General features: G+C 41.0%; 1 protein-coding gene across 4 annotated transcripts in view; it reads left to right on the forward strand.

The window, feature by feature from the left end:
- Nucleotides 1-18873, forward strand: part of ARHGAP6 (Rho GTPase activating protein 6) — a 322124-nt gene that overhangs the window by 161142 nt on the left and 142109 nt on the right. Inside the window, exon 1 of one of the 4 annotated variants that reach the window (XM_051794926.1) lies at nucleotides 1008-1171. The exons of the other annotated variants lie outside the window; for them this stretch is intronic. Coding sequence (XP_051650886.1) covers nucleotides 1127-1171 — 45 coding nt within the window. The 5' untranslated portion in view covers nucleotides 1008-1126. Of the gene's footprint in view, nucleotides 1-1007; nucleotides 1172-18873 lie in introns of those variants that run through there. 4 annotated transcript variants of the gene reach the window in all.

Here is an 18873-nt window from a genome sequence, read left to right on the forward strand (position 1 = left end):
TACCTTTGTTTAGAGATAATGCAATGAGGTGGGAACATGTTTGCCTAGATTGTAGGTTGGAAACAGTAAAACTCATTAATTACATATATGTCATGCAGCACTACAATAAAGCCGCTTCCTCAGAGAACAACTGAGAGTAACTTGAGGAGTTACTGTGCTAATTAAGATTTGTGCAGAGTACTGAAAAGTGATTAAAAAGGTGAAAGAGGGCTCAGGAAATCATGTAGCCTGTCCTAGGCTCTGCTGAGGCCATGCCTAACTGATGGAGGTTTTTAAACACTTCCATTGATGGAGATGCCATAATCTCCCCAGCCAAGTCACACAGAAATCACTACTAATTATAACACAGCAGAATGCAATTTTCCTTCCACGAATTTGTTTGATCGACCGTTCGTGTAAAGACGTATTCATAAAATAACAAATAGGCTGTGACATAGCATTTTGCTCTTCAAGTCTACAGCGTTAAAGAATCGTGAGCCAGTTCACCCAAAGCACGCGTTACAAAAACACGAACAGGAAAAGTTATGTTTTATTTGTCCCTCTCTCCTTCACCTTTAGGTCGTCGCCTCCAGGTGCTGCCAGGGGCCGGCGTGGGCTGGCCCGATGTTTTGCCCCGGGGCTGCGGGACGGGGCGGATGGAGCCGCCGCTCCCGAGCGGTCGGGGGCTCGGGACAGCGCCTCCAACGGGGCGCCTCTCCTGGCGGGATCTCAGGGACCGCTCGGGACGGCCAGAGCTGGGAAAGGAGCCACCCTCTCCTCCCCTCGGCGCTCCGGGGGCCCCGCAGGTCACCCCGCAGGTCACCCCGCAGGTGCGGCGGGAGAGCGGCCCCGCCGCCCGGAGGCACCGCCTGGGCGGGAGAACCGAAACCGCCCCCCCTCCAGCGGCGCGGGAACCGCCTCCTCCCGCTGCCGCCCCGCTCTGCCGAGGGGCTGCCGGCTCCCGCCGCGGGGAGGGGACAGCCGGGGGCGGGGTGCGGGCAGGAGTAGCGAGGAGGGGCGCCGGGGGCCGGAGGCTGTCAGGCGGGAGCGCAGCGCAGCCGCGGCCGCCGTCGGACGGCGGGTCAGTGCCCAGCGCCGCCGCCGCGCTGTGTGGAGGGAGCGGCGCCTCCGCCGTCCGTGCGCGCCCATGGGGGACTCGGTGTTCAGCGAGAGGCCGGCGCTGCGCTACGCGGTGAGTGCGGGGCAGGAGGGGCTGCGCGGGGACGGGGCGCCCACGTGTGCCGGGGGGGTGGCGGGGAGCGTTCGCCTGCCCGTCTGTCCGTCCGTCCGCCTGTCTGTGCGTACAGGCGCGGGGCCGGGGCTCTGGGTTAGCGTGGCTGCAGTCCTGCCCGGCGAGGGTTCCGCGCCCGCCGCGATGCGCTCAGCTTGTAGGCAGGGCGCCGAGCCGGAGGCTTTCCTATGTGGGAGTGTCGCGCTTTGTTGGAGATGACATAAAAATACTTTTTTTTTCTTTTGAATTAATAAAAAGGAGGGCAGCGCGATGCCAGCCGCGGGTCAGTCGAACCTCAGCCTGCGGGAGCGGTGGCGGTGCAGCCTCTCCCCGGGGGCAGCGGGGCACTCGGGAGGTCCCGGGAGTCCCCTGTCCGGCCCCGGCTGGCCCCTTGTGTCCCCCGGGGGCTGGGGCTGAGCCCCAACACCGGGAGTGCTCTCGGTGCCTGTATCCGGCACCGCGTTTGAGATAGTAACAGCATACTTTATTTCATTTCCTTCACGAGAGCTGGTGCTGTTAAGAAGCCGCTGCACTTCCACCAACCTTATTAGGAGCATTTTCTCGTTTGCTCGGGCAGAAAAAAAAAAAAAAAAAAGCCCCGTAAAAACAACTAGCTGCCTCCCCTCCTGAAGTCATAAATAAACGCCAGCACGAGTAATAGCATGCGAGGGCTGGTGCCGCTCTCGTTTGCACCCCTGTCAATGATGAATAATTTTATTGCTGTTGTTAAAGTTGTGTGGGAATTGTCAGTTAGAGCAGGCTTTCTTCTCTGGTCCTGGGAGCCTCTATACCAGCTGCTGGAATTGCAGGGTTGGGTTGATAAGTGTATCACTTATGAGATACGCTGCGATGTGCTTTTTTCCACTCGCTTCACTTTAATTCTTTCACTATTGGACATTAAATTAAGCTTCTTTTTATGCCTTTTTTTGGTTTTTTAAACGTTGTGTGAAAAATTTGAAAGAGACTGATTTTTTTTTTTTTGGTAGGGGAGTCTAATGTTTTTCTTTGTACGTACTCTTGTACACACTCAACTGTAGTTGTTAGTGCATTCAGCTGCTGTAATGATACGACAGTTTTTAGAGGTAGTGGCGTATCGACTAAATTAATTCATAGAAGGAAACACATTTGGCATCGTGTTTGAGTAGTGATAGTGATTTCACCGGGAATCTAGTTATCATACATCACTGAATTGGAACCACTTCTTTTAATAGGGTCATTGCCCCGTTTGTATTTAGACGCGCAGGAGACCAGTGCTAGTCACGTCACATGCTAGCTCCGTGAAACGTTTATTACTTCCTGTGATTGTGCTTGTCAATCTGCCATTAACTACTAGTTACAAACACATTATTGTTTCTGTCAATGGGATATCAGTCAGTTTTTATGCCCGGAGCCAGCAGCAGATAGTGCATTAAGTTCAGGACAGCAGGCATGCAAGGGGACAAGCAGGTTGGCCAACCATCTTGGAGGACCATTGCTCCTGTTACAAAGTCGCTGCTCTTTGATTGCTGTACATTGCAGCAAAAGATAAATTGTGCACTTAAGAATAATACTTTAAAATACTCTTTTACTATTTTAAGACATATTTCAGTAATAAAACGGCAACACTAGGAGGTAAGTTATATTTACGGATGATGTTACTGGTTTGTTTGGAGAATAGGGATCTGGATGCTGTGCATTATCCAAGCATTGGCTTAACGTGAAGTCTATGACAAACCTAATTGAAAACAAATGTTTGTTGACCTGATGATAAACTCAGACTGTAGAGCTTTCTTGTATTGAGGTTTTAGTAATTACTGCTTAACTGTAACTTAGTACCATTCTTTTTAACTAATTGCGTGGTATAAATACAAATCAAGTTCTTGGATTGTTTTCATAACTGTGAAATCAAAATTATGCAGTGTTATAGCATTTAATAGCAATTAATTTATTGGCAGAAGAAATTATAGTGATTTATGTGATGGGCTTCTCTTCTGCTTTTCAGGACTGATAATTAAAGTTTCATGATTTTCATAAAAGTGCATAAGGAAATATCTGCTTTATCATCTTGGTTCTGATTATCAGTGTGCTTTTGAAGGAAGTCTCTCAATCTTCCCCAGTTGTGTGCCATGCTTCATTTCTTGGGGTAGCCCTGTAGCATCACCTGTTCAGGTCATGCTGATCTGGGGGATGTGCTCGTGGTGCTTCTCAGTGCCTGGAGGGTATTTGAGCCTCAGGACCAAGCTGGAGTCAGCTTCAATGTAAACTTGGAAAATTCATATTGTTTGGGCATTGGATCTTCTATACCAGCTCCTTATCTCTGCAATGTGCTACTTCCAGTGCAACACGATAATGTAGCCATAAATCAACAGGGATGCCATTGCAATTGTGAGGCTCCATAGTGTGTTTCCAAGCATAGCTCAAAGAAACACAGACTTAATAACTTAAGACGGTTATGTCAGTGGGGATGATCACTTCTCCTATAGCGCGTTTGATCCAGCATATGTTAAGTGTGAGTGGGATGGCTGATAATTATGTCACGGTTCCACATGGAACTCGGCATTGGTGTTGACTCACCAAAAAGCTCCAGTAGGCAAAGAGGTAATTTTAATGAGCTGAAACATTGTTTTCAGTGAAAAGTAAGTTAAAAGAAACCAGCCTGTTGAAAATGAATACAAATATCTTATTAAAGGAGAGTAGGTGTAAAAAAAACAACACCCTCTTGCATTGGGTCAGAGAGCAAATATTTTCCTCATATCTTTTCACTAGTTCAAAGACCTCTCCCTTTCTCATATGTTTAAATAACACTTTTATTAAAACTTACAGAAAGGTAAATATCATCTCATTCTTGCTGTATGCTGCCTGGCAAAAATGTACCCTTTAACTTTTAGACATGGGTTAGTTTTACTTGTCCACTAATCATCCAGCTGAATTCACTCTGTTTTACAAGCTCTTTTTGATATTGTGGCTTTTGTAATTGATTCTAAGACCTCCAGATGTTCCAGGAACAGTTTTCAAATAAATTCATTGAAAGAGTGGTCACCTTCCTGACTTGGGATTTCTTCCTGTTGGTTCCTAAATTCTTCTCCCCCCTCCCCCCACTCTTAGCAGCTGTTATGGGAGAACTAAAAGCTGCTTCATGTATTTTGGCTAAAACACTGGAAGGTGATATTGTACTAACTTTAAGAGATCCATTGGTTACTTGAAATGTAGGGGTTTTGTTATATATGTGACAAAAAGACTCAAAATAGCCTCAGCTGTTGCCCAATCAACTGGCCCCTCAGTGGTTCAAAGCAGGAAGCCTGGAGTATGGTCTGTTTTGGATATAGCCATTTTAATCTTAGTGGAGTAGCTTTAATCTTGTTTTGTCTTGAAACATTTACCAGAAAGGATTTCCCTGAAGGGAAAGGACGTTTTACCCTGATGAGGAAACTCTGGCTGTCTTTAACCAGGGAATATGAGAAAATGGGGAGGAACTGGGATTTAGAAGTGGCTACCATGACCTGTGGCGTACCTTGGGGGATTCATCTGAGGAGATGTGACTCTCTTGGAGCCAAAAACTGGGATTTCTGGCAGCCGGAGTGGAGGGAATGTGTGGGTCTCTAGAGGGCACAACTTAGACTTGGTTTAAGCTTCTGAATCTATTACTGATAATGAGGTCACCTCCAATTCAGACATTGAGGAGTATTTTGAGAAAAGAAGGGTTTTTTCCCTGCCTCCAGCAGTATTTGGGGCATTGTCTTGTGCATTGGCTCAGCCTGCACCCAGCTGACCCCTTGCTGGGGCAGCGGGCAGACTTGTTGTTCCCTCTTACTGTCTTAAATCTGTCAATCTGTGTGGAAGGATGGAGGAAACAAAAGAAACAGTTTGCAAGGGAAACTATGACACTGTGAACCTCAGAATGCTTTCTGGAGCACAGAGGGAATGAAAAGAGGATAATAGACATTTTCATCCAATATTCTAGTTGTAGTAATGCTAATTGTTAGTCATGACGGTGAGATACTAGAATAATTCAAGGTGAAATAGCCCAAGCAGACCACATTAGTTACTGTGATTGTAGGAAATCCTACAAGTAATTTATCTTACTGGACTAATAAGTATGCTCACTTCACCTAGACCATCTGACTGGTTTCTCTCTCTTCCCAATGGGCTTGCCAGCAAGAAACAGCTCAGGCGCAGACTGGATCAATGTATATTCAGATCAGTCATAATATATATTTGTACTCGGGTTTGGTGAGGTGGAGGGCAGGCAGTGGTCTTGAGAATAAATTCTTGCCTACCAAAAAAACCAACTTAATCATCTCTACTTCGCAGAAGGTAGCTGCTTATTTTCTCCTATTCTGAGTATCAAAGGCAGAGTTAACTTTTTCAAAGAAATTGTTCTGTAGGTGTTGTTTTCAAATTAGGAAATTGTGATGAAAGCTTTAAACTTGATCAAATAAGCGAGCTTGCCTTTATAGAAGAGGCAATTAGCAGTAGAGGAATGGTTAAATGTCAAATTTCTGGCATCTGATTCTTGGATTTTATTCATCAAGCACTTATGCTAACCTCATACATGTTGGTTGTTTTGGAAAGAGGAATATGATTTCTGATCAATGTTGAGCCCAGTGCTTCATTCTTCGTTTGGGTGAAATTCCCAGTGACAGTGATGATTCATGCTTACACTTTTGCAACATTTGAAAGTACTTTTATTGCTAATCTCTAAAGAACATATATAAATATAGGAAACGAGCACTCTTTGTCTCTCAATAGTGAACAACAAGGGCAAGCTTTGATTGGGATTGATGGAATCTGAAGTCAGTCCAGCTGTTTTTTATCTGCTGTGCAAAGTGTCTGTGAGTTAACACCGAAGAGCTGAAATCAGGGGAAGACAGGAACCGAAGAGTTCTTGTGTGTGTCACATGCTTTTAAAAAGTTGCAGGAAGTAGATTTCCATTCTGATCAGGTTCTGGTTTTTTACAGCTCTTGAACTCTTGATGTATTCCTGGAGCCGTTCACAGACATGTGGATATGAATGGTCTTCCTCTCATATGTGCAGGAGAAAGATGGGGGCAGATGCATGTTGAGTTTCCCGGGCTTACTAAGTTAGCTGCAGAGCCAAACTGATGGGGTTGTATAAGTCTGCTACCAGATACTGTGCAGGCAAAGAGGTGGCCTAAAGCATGGAGAAAGTGGCCACCCTGTGTATAAAAAGCAGGAGGTATAGCTTCCCTTTTATTCAGTTTCTCTACCTGTCTTTACATAGCATAATCTATCCCTGCAAAGCAATGACAGTTCTTGTAATAGTACTTAACAAAGATGCTGTTTAATAAAACTCTCTTAAGTGGACCTTCAAGGTTTCTCTTCAGAGGGGCATATAGTCATCAGGCTCACATGTGGTAGTATGTTTTTCTGGGACAGTTTATGCTGATGCTGCTTCTCCAGGAAAAGATTTAATCATCCAGCAGTAGTCCCTCATAAAGCTGCTGGGTGGATGAGGTTTTGGGCTCACGATGCTGAGGAGGTCTGCATGAGAAGCAAGGTCATGCATGACTAAAATCAGCAACCTGTGCCTGGAATGAAGGTTAGCCACGTAGATGAAGTGCAAGATGAGGATTTTGGTCTTTGTCATGTCCTTTTTTGGTGATTTTTGAGCAAGGCTCTTCTCCGGTCCTTTTATTATTTATTTTTTTTCTGCGGAAATACTTCTCTTCCTGAAGTGCAAGTACATGCTAACCTTTAGAGGTTGTTCAGATGTGAAGATGGTGTGAATACAGAACTACCCTAAAGTAAAAATGTTGGACTCCATGTGGTCAGTATTCCCCATGCAGGCTGACAGTTTGTATTTCAATTCTGTTTTCCAGAAGCTTTTTGGAGTTTGCAAGTGCATCTTCACACTTCTTTCAGCCTGAAGAGTGAAGTAAATGGAAGATGATTGAGGTCACAGATATATTTAGATAGTTGGTTCTACTTTGATTTATCTTCGGTTCCAAATGGGTTGCCTTTTATGCACGAGTGTCTGCATAGTAGTGTGAAGGAGATTACTTACTTGGGAGATTTGTTTCTGTACAGTTATAAAGATACAGGCCACAGCTCTTCAAGATTTCATATATACTTAGAATTTAAATCTGAAATGAAAATTACACCTAGGAAACACTGGTGTACATGTTATCATGTAAATAGGGATCTTTGAACTTCTTTGGTTTGTTTGCTAAGTACCTCTGTCATTCACCAAGGAGTGTTCCTGTGCAAGGGCTGTTTGCTGCTCTTGTTCTTGTGGAATACCTGTACCTGCAGCAGAAATACAGCTGAACTCTTAGTGACCTGTAAAAGATGTATTCAGAGTTTAAATCCCACATTATTCCTGCCTTTCTATGACATTTGAGAACACAGAAAGACGTTTCACTCCATGCAGTGAAATGGCTTTTTCTTGTCTAGGGAATAAAGGAGGTGTGCATGCATTGTGTTGCTTACAAAAAGACTCTGACAACCTTTCTGTAACAAGCCTTGGCTGACAAGTCCATATGGTTCACATTAAGTTTCCCTAAAGAGGATCAAATCTTAGTGCTCCTTTGGGAGATACCTGGATCTTATCAGGCATGACTGATTCAAAAAGAAATGTAAGTAATATTTTTTCTTTCTAATGATTGCTATCTAAGTGTTATTGATAGTGCACATTTAAAAGGATTTTCTGAATATGTCCTCTACTAAATCAAAAAATATTAGGAATTTCTGATGGAACATTGAGTATTACAACAGTACTTAAATACACTATATTTAGTGTCCAATTGTTAAGGGCAACCTAAGTTAAGTTTGGGTTTGTTCAGGCTGCAGTGCCCTCAGGTATGCAGGAGGAGTAAGTGCTGATCTTAGCTACTTGCAGGATAGTCTGCTGTTATTTCATACTTGGATGCTTTACATTTTTGAAGCAGGTGAATGAAGCTGTGTAAATTATAGTGGAGGCTGTTGATATTTCATCATACAATTGAATTGTTTGCTTTTAAATAATATCTCATACTTTTGTGCATTAGTTTATATGAATCTGATTATTGGTCACTTTTGCTATGCTGCCATGAAGATAGATGGTCCTATGATTTTATAGCTACTTCTATGCTGTGTAATTATACTAGAAAAACAGTCTTAACTGTTTTTGTTTACTGTAGATGATAATTTTTTTTGAAATCGAGCATCTTGAATAGCTAAGTATGCCTATAGGTACCTGGTGTTTAACCCCCAAACTTTGTCCTGAGTGTCTTATCTCCTGAAACTTGCAATTATTTTGTTTTGGTGTTGATAAGGGTATAATATTTGCAAAGTTTTACACATTTATAAAGTCAGTTCATTGTTTGGAGTACCAGATTTGATTTAGAGACCTAACTTAGGTGGTGTTTAATGTTGACTGTTTTTTCCTTTTGCCTGTTAGTTTGTAAAAGGTCCTGTTATGCTCATCTATACGTGACTTGGCATATGGATTCAGTATCCTTGCAGGCTGAAATTCTCATTTGTGTGATTACTGTATTTTTTCCAGTCTGGTCCTATTAATAAATATCCTGAGGCTTGCAAAGCACTTTGTTTAAACACAAACTGTGGAAAAGAATCTGAAGATCATTGCTTGATAGATGGATATTAAGCTTGCTTAAAAACTTGGAAATGTATTTCTGCTTTTCAGGTGGGGGTCTTGAATGAGCACAGTATGTAGTGCCATCTGTATGAAAACCAAACCAAACCTGTAAACAAATTGTGCAGGAAGAAAACCTTAGGTACTTGCAGCCTGATCCTCTTCTTGCTGAAATATGTCCCGGCTCTTGAAACAGATGTTGAGTCCAGCTTTGTGCATAGGCCACACCCTCCATTTCCCTTGGCAAATTGTCTCACATTCCAACGACCCTCTGGGCAAAACATCCTTTAATTGGTACTGTGACCTTAAATGTTTATTTTTTCCCTCTGTGGTAGATTGTTCTTGTCCTGTATCACTGCAGCCTGTCATTAATATTTGCATACTGTGATTATTTTCTCCTTTAAATGTCAACTTTTATAAATATTCCCTATTTCAATGAAAGTTATTTGAAATAAAAGTGAGTGATTTATTTTAGCGCAGAATACTGCATTGAGGAACTTGTGGTAGGATATCTGATTTTTTTTGGTTTGCAGGCAGAGATCTCTGAGTAACTGGGGAATCTCATGATTAGATGGTTGTTTCTCCTCCCAGATGCCTGTTTCTGTGGTCTTTCCTTGTGAGTACTTTCATGCTTGAGTTCACGGCCTGTTCTGGCATCTGAGCACATCTGGACAAATGGTAGGAACAGGTGGTAGGAGAGAAAGTACATGGCTTGGCTTTTTACTGGAGAGTGGATGTCTTTCAGAGTTGTAGCCACTGAATCTCTTACTTTGTGTGGTGTCTGCAGTGTCTTGGAAAGGTACAGGTAGGAGCAGTGACTGGGGGGGTTTGCTTCAGCCCACGAGAAGTCCATATGAGCCTCAGGGGCTGCCACTACAGTGAGGGTTGCAAGATGTTCAGATCTGTAGATCAGGTATGTATCTCAGTGACATATTTTCACTGGAGAGATGTCTGACATACACCTGCATAGCTTGCAGCCTGGGCTGACTGTTGGAGGAACATCGGAGACTGCTGCTGGCTAAGATACAGAGCCGTGAGCAGCTGAGAATTGCATCCCTCGCTCCCAGTTGTGTGATGCTTAAGTTGTCCAGGAGCAGACAGCGATGTCGCACAAGCGCTTGAGTCAATCCTGTTCTCAGCATGCCATGGCAGTTTTGGATTTAAAGCCACGGGGCTTTCCAGAGGTGCTTCACAGTTCTTCAGCAGAAAGTGAGCTCCTGCTCAGTTTGTTGTCATTCAGGGCACACGGTTTTATCTGTTGGGCAAAGATCTTGCTGGTGCATCGTTCTGGGCTGCTTTGTTTTCTTGTGGCTGCGTGAGCCCACAGTTGGATGGTGTGGCTGGAATTACTGAAGTTGCTAGTGATGAGCTTTGTTTTCACAGTTATTGAGGAGAATCAATATGAATTCTTCTCTACATGTTTGTGGATTTTTTTGTTTTATTTTTTGCATGTCTTGCCCTGAAATGTATTCACGAGTTCTGATTTAGATCAATTTAAATCTGAAATTCAGTCGAAGGCCACAGGAAAACAGACTAATTAAATGCACAGTTGTGAAATTTATTGCCCCTCACCTGTCTTCTTCCAGAATGCATCTGCATTTCGGTCAGGATTTTCCATGCACGAATGCACAGCCCATGTGAAGCAATGTCAAATTCTGTGTTTATAGGAATTTAAGATGATAAAAATGTTGCAGCAGGACAGAATTAATCTCCGTCAGAATTACAGAGGAGAAAAGGGGTGCAAAGAGCAAACTGTGCAGTCCTTTTCCATACTTGTACATCTGTCAAATGGTTTATTTTTTTACTATATTTTAACAAGGAGAGTGTGAGTTGCTTACATTTATTTACAGAAGAGATGCTCTTGTCCTTTCTGAATGCTGATTAGCTGATGATTTACCTTCTGGCCAACTGTTTTTTTTTTTGGAGGACATTGTCCCTGCTGAGTTCTCTAACAGACAGTAGTTGTCCCACTACAGGCAATTCATGGCATTGGAAGTGTTCCTTGCAAATCTTTATTTTCTGACAGTGCTGTAGTCTTGAAAGCAGTCCTTGATATGAGAAATTTGGGAGTCTCCATTTATTGAGTCTTTCTGCATGATTTTGGACATTTGTTGTCAGTGATGCTGAACGGAATAATGTATTTTACTCCTGGAGAAGGTACATAATAGCTGGAGAGTATTTAAATCCTTCAGTGCTAGAACAGCATTTCTGGCTATAAATTAAAATTGCCATAGTGTGCCTATTAGTCTCTAAATTAGGCTGAACTCGAGTCAAGATTGTAGTCCTTGCTGCAGTGGTATGACTTTGATTTTTTTCCAGTACTGTGTCACACTATTTTATATCACTTTTCCTTTGTGCATTTTTATCATCCATTTAAAGTCTTTCTGTATTTCCACTTGTGCAGGCTTTTTCAAATCCAGGTAAGCAAGACCTATTTTTGTACCCCTAAATATGTCATAGGGGCATTTAGTCATCCTCTGTAAAGTGATGGGAAAAAATTACTTTGCTGATTATCAATTTTATTGTCTTTCAGTGACTTTTAGATTTATATAACTGGATTTGAAAAGATGCCTTGACTAGGAGCCAGCCCTGTTCACTTGGCCAGCTGAAGCCTTGAGCTGTGGCTTTTTTTTGTTATGTGCTGTTGCCAGTACAAAATACCCAGTAATTGTTGTGCAGCAAAACTCTTCCTATGCTGTTGCAACTACTTTTCTCTCAGCAAGACTGAGAAGGGTGAAAGGGACAGTATTTTTGTCTTTAGCTTAAATAGAGAGTAATTGAAAAGCATACAGAGAGCAAATCTGATGAGTAGGAAGCTGCTGGGTTGTTTTTAACCCCAAAGTGTTTGGAAGAAATATTACTGCCAGAAAGCCCTTACAGTTATTACCTATGACTGCAGAGATGATACCTGTTACCTTAACTAGAATATAATATTCAGCAGAGTTTACTTATATATTGCTATATTTTTGTACCAGTTGTATAAATCACTTGCCTTTTATGCAGAATTCATGCCTGAAAAAGGAATTCCAACTGAAGAAATACAATTGAATTATTTTCCTTTACTAATGTGTTCCTGAGGATGGTTTTTTCTTGCTTATTTTAAAGTTCTCTTAAATTCTGTCTCTTAGAAGAAAGTGAGAAGATGAACCATTATGAAATACTGATGCTATGTAGGTCATCCTCAACAATTTTTAATAAAAACAATATAAAATTTTTAATAAAAACAATAAGAGCACATTATCAGCCCAACTCATTCTGTATTGTTTCTGGTGGAATATTTACACCTTTTAATAATTTTTCTACATCTTTTTTATGTTAAATATAATGCAGTTGGCTATTGGTAATTATTTACTTTAATGTGGGAGGCTTTGCAGATTAGAATGTCCCTTTCACTAAAAGTCACAGGAAATAGCAGGGTTTTTCACTTCTTCCAAGTTATGTGTGTAATTTGCTAACACACATTCTCCCAAGATAGTGTTGTTAGAACTGTGATCTTCGTGCTGATCTCATTTGTTAATTATAGTTCCTTTAATTTTGCTGGTGTCATTTTGCAAGATGGGGCTTTGTTTTGAACCCTTCAAATTCAAATGAAAGGCTTCAGCTGCAAAGACGTAGAAGATGGTTAAAATGTCTCCCTCTTGGGTTTTCCCCCTTGTCTTGTATGGATTGTCATTGGATTGTGTGTTAGTCTTGCGTGTTTGAGGCACTTGTAGGTTTGATCTCTTGTCTAATACTATTCCTCTTTGTAAGGGTGCTAGATCAGGCTAAGTCAAGGTTTTGTTTTACATGGATGAATGTTTAGTTTACAGTATATATTAGAAACACTCTATCTGAAGTTTTCTGAAATGGTGCAGCTCTGCTCACACCAATGTCTCGAGTAAAATGAACTTCAAAACTGAAAGCAGATTTCAGTCACTGCTTCTGAAAATTCCAGCATTCTCATGGCTACTTTAGAAGGGTGAGAATGGTTTCAATGTTTAATGAAATCAAATTTATAAACTGACAATAGCAGAGTTTGTGCACAGCTTGTTCTGTGAAGTGTTTAATGTATTTAGAGGTAATAGTGTGTTATAGAGTGTGTATGTATGTCCTTGGTTTTCACAAATAACCTTGTTATGTTCTTGGTGATTCATCTCAGTGTTTTCTCACATTGGGCTTTTTTTTTTTTCCCACTAGTGGTAATACTACTCAGTTTTCTGTTAACTCCGTAGAATTTCTATTTGTCTATTAAGGATGCAAAGCAAGGGGGAAAAGAGGAGGTCACATTTATTCTGGGATAAATATCTGCAGTTGATGGAGTTGCCATGAGGAATTAATGTGTCTCAGTGGTCATATTCTTTAATTCTGCTTGAACTGGCCTCTAGCTATCTTTGTGGATCCCTTTTAAAGCAAGCTTGAATGCAGCTTTAATGGGGTGATTGGAACAAGACAACAATAAATGACTCATCACAGTGTGTATTTAGGTATTTAGACAGGGCTTTAACTGTAAGTGCAGTTTCTCAATCTGACTGCAAATAAACAGATAAAGAAACAGACCTTTTTGCATTCATCAGGTGAATGAGATTGCTTTTACATAAAATTTTTTTAAATCTCCTCAGGGCTTCTCTGCTTGAAGCAGAAGGGGGAAAATGAATGGCTCTGCATTTCCTATCACCCATTATAATTATGGCTTATGATGCAAATTCTTTGCATTTGGAATTGTCCCTTTTGTCCATGTTGTGCCACACAGAGTTCAGATGGTCCTAGCCTTATGAGTGATGCTTTTAGCCTCAGTGATGGTTATAAATAAGCAAACCTAGTGAAGATTGAAGGTCTATTCCTGGCCTACTCTGAGATACAGGAATGTTCATATTTGTTTCAAACAGTCCTACCGATGGTGTAGCTGGATGTTTTCCTGAGCTCCATTCCTGCTGGCAGCAGCCAGTTGCTGCAAGACCACTGCCCCTTTAGCCAGCATGCACCGGTGTTTGATGCATGCTCTGTCAGAGTAACATTTTAAAGGAGTTCCTTGTATAGAAACTGTGTTGACACTCAAAAAAGGGCTGAAAAAAGCCGCTCACTTCCTGTGTTTGGTGAATCTTGAGTCTTTTCAACTACTTACCAATGTCTTGGTTTTCATTAGTCCTGGGGGTTGTTTGCTCCCTCAGACTTCAGCTGCAGCTTTTGTTTGTTCCATGTCACTGAAGAGCAGCACTCGAAGGTTGAGTTAGACATTCACATAAATATTTTTGGCTTGTAAACAGCCCTGCTGACATACCCACTTACGTGAAGGCCAAACCATCATGTTAGTGAGGAACAATGCTCAAAAGATATTTCTTTGGGAAAAGAGACTCATGTAATCACAAGCATATCAGCTTTCTCTCTTTCTCTTTTGTATGTATATTACAATGTATTAGTTACATATGTTTCTATATACCATTCTTGTATTTCTTTGCTGCTGGAAGTATTCACCTCAGGTTATCCACAAGTTTACCCAATTACGAAATTATGCTTGGTCTTTAACAAATGCCATTGGCATCAACCACCACCACAGGAGAGAAGGAGCAAGGCTTGCTGGTTGGCCTTTTGAGACTGTAACAGAAAGCTTGTTCACTCTTGCTAAAAGATACTTAAGTTACCTTGCCAGGACCAGGTTCAGTTATCCATTTGGAAATGTTTTCTTTATGAGTGAGTACAGTCATTTCTTGTATCTTGTAAAACACAGAGCAGCCTGCCATGTTCTCATGCAAGGTTAGATTTGCTGCTCTAATCCCCAATTGTGAGTATGGAGTGTTGTGGTATTTTCAATGTTGGTGTTATTGAAACCTTACCTGCAAGTTTTGCACAATTACTTCTCAGAAATCCTTCAGTGTTAGCTTTTGTCATTCAACAAAAATAAATTCAAATGAAAAGAAGGCAGAAAAAAGAGTTGCAGTTTTGATGATAGCAGAAGTAATTGCGTTAGTTCTGAGAATGAACAATATACCAACTTGGAGAAAAGTGTAAGGGCCCAGATATATGTATTGGTAAAGCAGAGGTGAACTTAAAGTATTTACATTGATGTGCTTGACTTTTACTCGCAGCTGCCCTTGCATAAAAACAATTTCTCCAGAAGTTTTTCAGGTCATATAATAGTTTTGACAGTCTACTTTCTGGTGCCTTCTTTTGATGCTCGTGTGCATCCTCTCTAATTCGGGATCAAAACTGTGTCTGCTGTTTAGCCTTGTTCTGGGTAGAGTCTGCAGTGATCCTACTGGACACCTCTTAGTCATGGATTTGTTATATTTGTGTCAGGAGTGTTTGGTAGTTTCCTGGCTCACTTATGCTTCCCCTAGGTTTATATGTATGTAATCTTTAATATATTTAAATTACTTCCTAAATGACCTCTGAAAAATGTACTTCTAAGTCTTAGTAAATCTGTGTAGGTACAACTTTTGCACCAAGGAAAATGGGGAGGGGGGAGAAAAAAAGAACAGCTTCTTGGAGCTCTTTTAAATGTGTGCATGATCCCCATTGCTTTGGTATGAGTCTTCCTCACATTTGTGGTAGGCTTAGATTGTTTTTAGATTGTTCACTTTGCTCTATTTCCTGGAGACTGATGCGATTTAGCACTGCAGAGGGACCGGAGGAAATGATCTCTCGACTGAGTCTATTAATTATTGTTCCCCCGAGAATCACTTTCTTCTTCAGAAAGAATGGCAATAGCAACCAGAAAAAAACACCCTGGAAACATGCTAGTGCAATTATTATTTTTGTGTTTGGCAAATTAAGGGACTGATCCTTTTCCTGAAGCTTTCACAGACACATATTCGTTCTGTTTTAATGTAACTTTTTATAAGAAAATCAGTCTTTGAGCCTGTAACTCTTCATATTTGCTTGAAGCTGGAAAGGGATTTCTTTGGAAACAAAATATTTGAAAAGTTTAGTAAAATTCCACTTGTCCAATATCTCGGAATGTAAGACATGGGGGACCTCTTGGCCTGTGGATCCCTGCACCTTTCTATTGCACTCAGCTGTGTGTAATCTCTTACATAAACACAGCAGGGTCTGTGTCTCAGTAGTAGGATGGTTTTTTCAGTTCACTCCTTCATTTGAAGGGCTCTTCCAGAGCCCTGTGACTGACAGTCATCATTGGCTTAAATTTATTCTTGGGGCAACATGGTGCATATGAGCTTTTAGCTGAAACTGCACTTTTGCTATCCAGTTCTTTGTCCATGTTTTTCTCCCTTTGTTTTTTTTTGCCTGAGGAACGGTGCCGGCTCTTTGTTGTAATGGACACCTTTATTCTGTGTCTCTGCCTGGAAACTGTCGTCTGCACTTGTTGCTTTCTTCAGGGATGAACTTCACACACAGTGGGGAAAGCAGAGTGACAGAACCTCGTATCATGGCCTGAAGTCAAAGAGAAAATGTCCTCTGTCAGAAACTCTTCCTCATCCCAACTATAAACGGAGCCCAAGCCTAGCAGCTGACATCAACATTGCAGTGTTCTTCATTTAGATGAATACCACCCTTGGCAACCTTTTCAACTGATGGTTGATTTTTTTTTTTTAAATTGCCTGTCTTTGAAATAGTTGCCTTTATCAGCTTTATTCTGCAGTTCCTCAGAAGAATCAGTTTCTCAGAGACTGAGATCTGCTGCCTCTGCAGGCGGAGAAGAGAGAAGCTGAGCACATAACCTCCTCTTTCTCACTCTATGGGAGTTTCCCTTGAAATGTATTTCATAATGGTTTGGGGGACAGAAGCGGGAGAGGTGGAGTTGGGAGATAGCAAACTGTAGATAATAAAGGAGAATTGCAAACTACTGATGAGAGAGAGAAGGGCACAGATAAGGTGACCCTGCTACCCTGGTGTTTGGCAGCCAGCCCACAGCCAAAGCACTGATCTCTTGCAGCCGCTGCAGCCCCTTGCCCTTCTTCCAGCATCTGCAGCATGGCCCACAGGGTATAAAGACTCCTGGCACTTGGAGTAGCAACTGTGGAAGAAGCTCCTGGATGTGTCTCTACCACAGTAAACCACAGTAAGTGAAGCAGATGTTCATTTATAGTGGGTAAACCCTCTGCTCATATGAACAGATTTCTTTTGTTTGCACTGTTACTTCTGTGCCAGACTAATTTCTGTATGGATAGCTTAATTTGAAGGAAACTTCCAACTTCTAAATTTCCCTGTCGATGGTTATGGGTGCATTGTCAACAGGAAAAATACCCTTCTGCCTGGAACATATATATTTATTCAACAAAAATGACCACAACAACTAAAAAGAAATAATGTGAACTTCTTCAGTTCTCTTCCTTTTCCTAATTCATTTGCTTCAATGGTGCTATTCTTTCTGTTTTGCCAAACTTTTGAAAACAGAAAATATAAGATTAAAAAGTCAGAACAGTACATACTCTTTTAAAGAGAATCTATTGCAAACCTATTTGTTTTTTAAAATTAATTTTAAAATTCATATTGGCTTTTTTCCCCCTCTTTTAAGTGTCTGCACTTAAGATTTAAAATCATTATCTTTGTGCTAAGCAGTAGCCCTTTGTTCATGTTGCATTTTCTGGGGGAAATGTAATTCATACTTGTAACATTTTATGGATGACATTACCCCATTCGGATTCACAACATGTAAAAAATCACCTTTACTTAATGTAAAGAGGAAAATATTTACGTATGCCTCATTGTTTAAAATGTAAGTGGGCCACCTGTCTCCTATGTCTTTTTCCCCAGGGCTGTAAAGTTTTAGTAGCACTTAGCAAAATGTTCAAAGGAAATGCATACCAATATGATTTTAAGGACAGCATAAGGCATTTGGGAGTGGTGACTCATGTGAAGTGTTAATAAATACAACTGCACTCAAGTTACTTAAAACTGCTTTTGTTACACTACATAGGTGAGAGGTGCTTCTGAAATGCCAAATAATGATTAAATTGTCTTCAGACTTGTCTGTCTGTAAACATCTGTCTAATGTAGATAAGAATATCCTGTTAGGTCAAATTGGCTAATTCTCTGACATTTTTTGGCAGAAGGGATCCACGAACTTAGAATTTGTAAAAAGCTTGTCAAAGTTTATGAATTTTTAAATTTTTCTGTCATTAGGAGTACTTAAAAAATGGATTCTGAGTGAGTTTTGTATGAAATACACGATACCTGTGCTTCCCAGCCTGTTCACACAGTGCCAGAACAGCCTGGGGGTGGTGAGAAGATTATTACAGTTGCTGGTAGCCTGGAAGGCCTCCTGGTTGATGGCATGGAGCAGACACCTGTGCACTTATTCTTTTCCTGTTTTATCTTTTCTGGGTAGGTTTAAGGTGAGAGATGCAGTGGGATGGGTCTGCTGTAGATGCCAAATTCAGCTTTCATCTAGAAGTCAATGTTGCTGGAGAAAGAAATACTACTGGGAGATCCATATCTATGGGAAACTTTTATTCCTTGGAGAAGATGCTATTAATAATGATAGGAAGGATATTTCTGGATGTAATAGTCAACATATTTCTTCTAATAGTTATTGAATGAAAAGATCGCTCCATTTCAGGCTTGGCTTTGGTAAGTAGGAATGATCTTGTGGAAGAGCTGGCTATGAAAACAGTCCTGGAACAAGTGCTGACAATTTCACTAATTTCAAATGGAAAGTTGAACAAAATGCAGGGAATAAAATTTAAGCAATTAATTAACTTAAAGGGAAGATAGATTAATTAATTAACTTAAAGGGGAGACATTTTTTTTTTGTCAGAAATCAAAGTCCCTAAACTGTCAAAACCAAAAATAAAACGTTCAGGGACTGAAATGAAGCCATGATACATTGAGGGTATAGTAGACCTTAAAAATACTATAGAGATGATCTCAAAACTAGATATTTTCTACCTCCACTCTCAGTAATTGAGTAATAATGTTGGAGGTGCTATATTAAAACCAAGGTAATTTGTATAAGTGAGGACCTGAAAAATAGAATCTCTGTTTTAAGAATAAAATGTGTCTGATCTTCCTGGATCCTGAGAACCATATTATAGCCATCCCTAAATGACTGTAATAATGGCCAGAGGTCAAAAGCCCTGTGTATACTTTCTTTGCCCTAGCTATATTGATTGTTCCTGTAGAATGTATTATTCTCTCTGCAAGGTTTGTGTTG

The sequence above is a fragment of the Manacus candei genome, unplaced genomic scaffold, assembly GCF_025592945.1.
Source record: "Manacus candei isolate 608988 ecotype Guabito, Panama unplaced genomic scaffold, ASM2559294v1 h1tg000041l, whole genome shotgun sequence".
Classification (NCBI taxonomy): Eukaryota; Metazoa; Chordata; class Aves; order Passeriformes; family Pipridae; genus Manacus; species Manacus candei.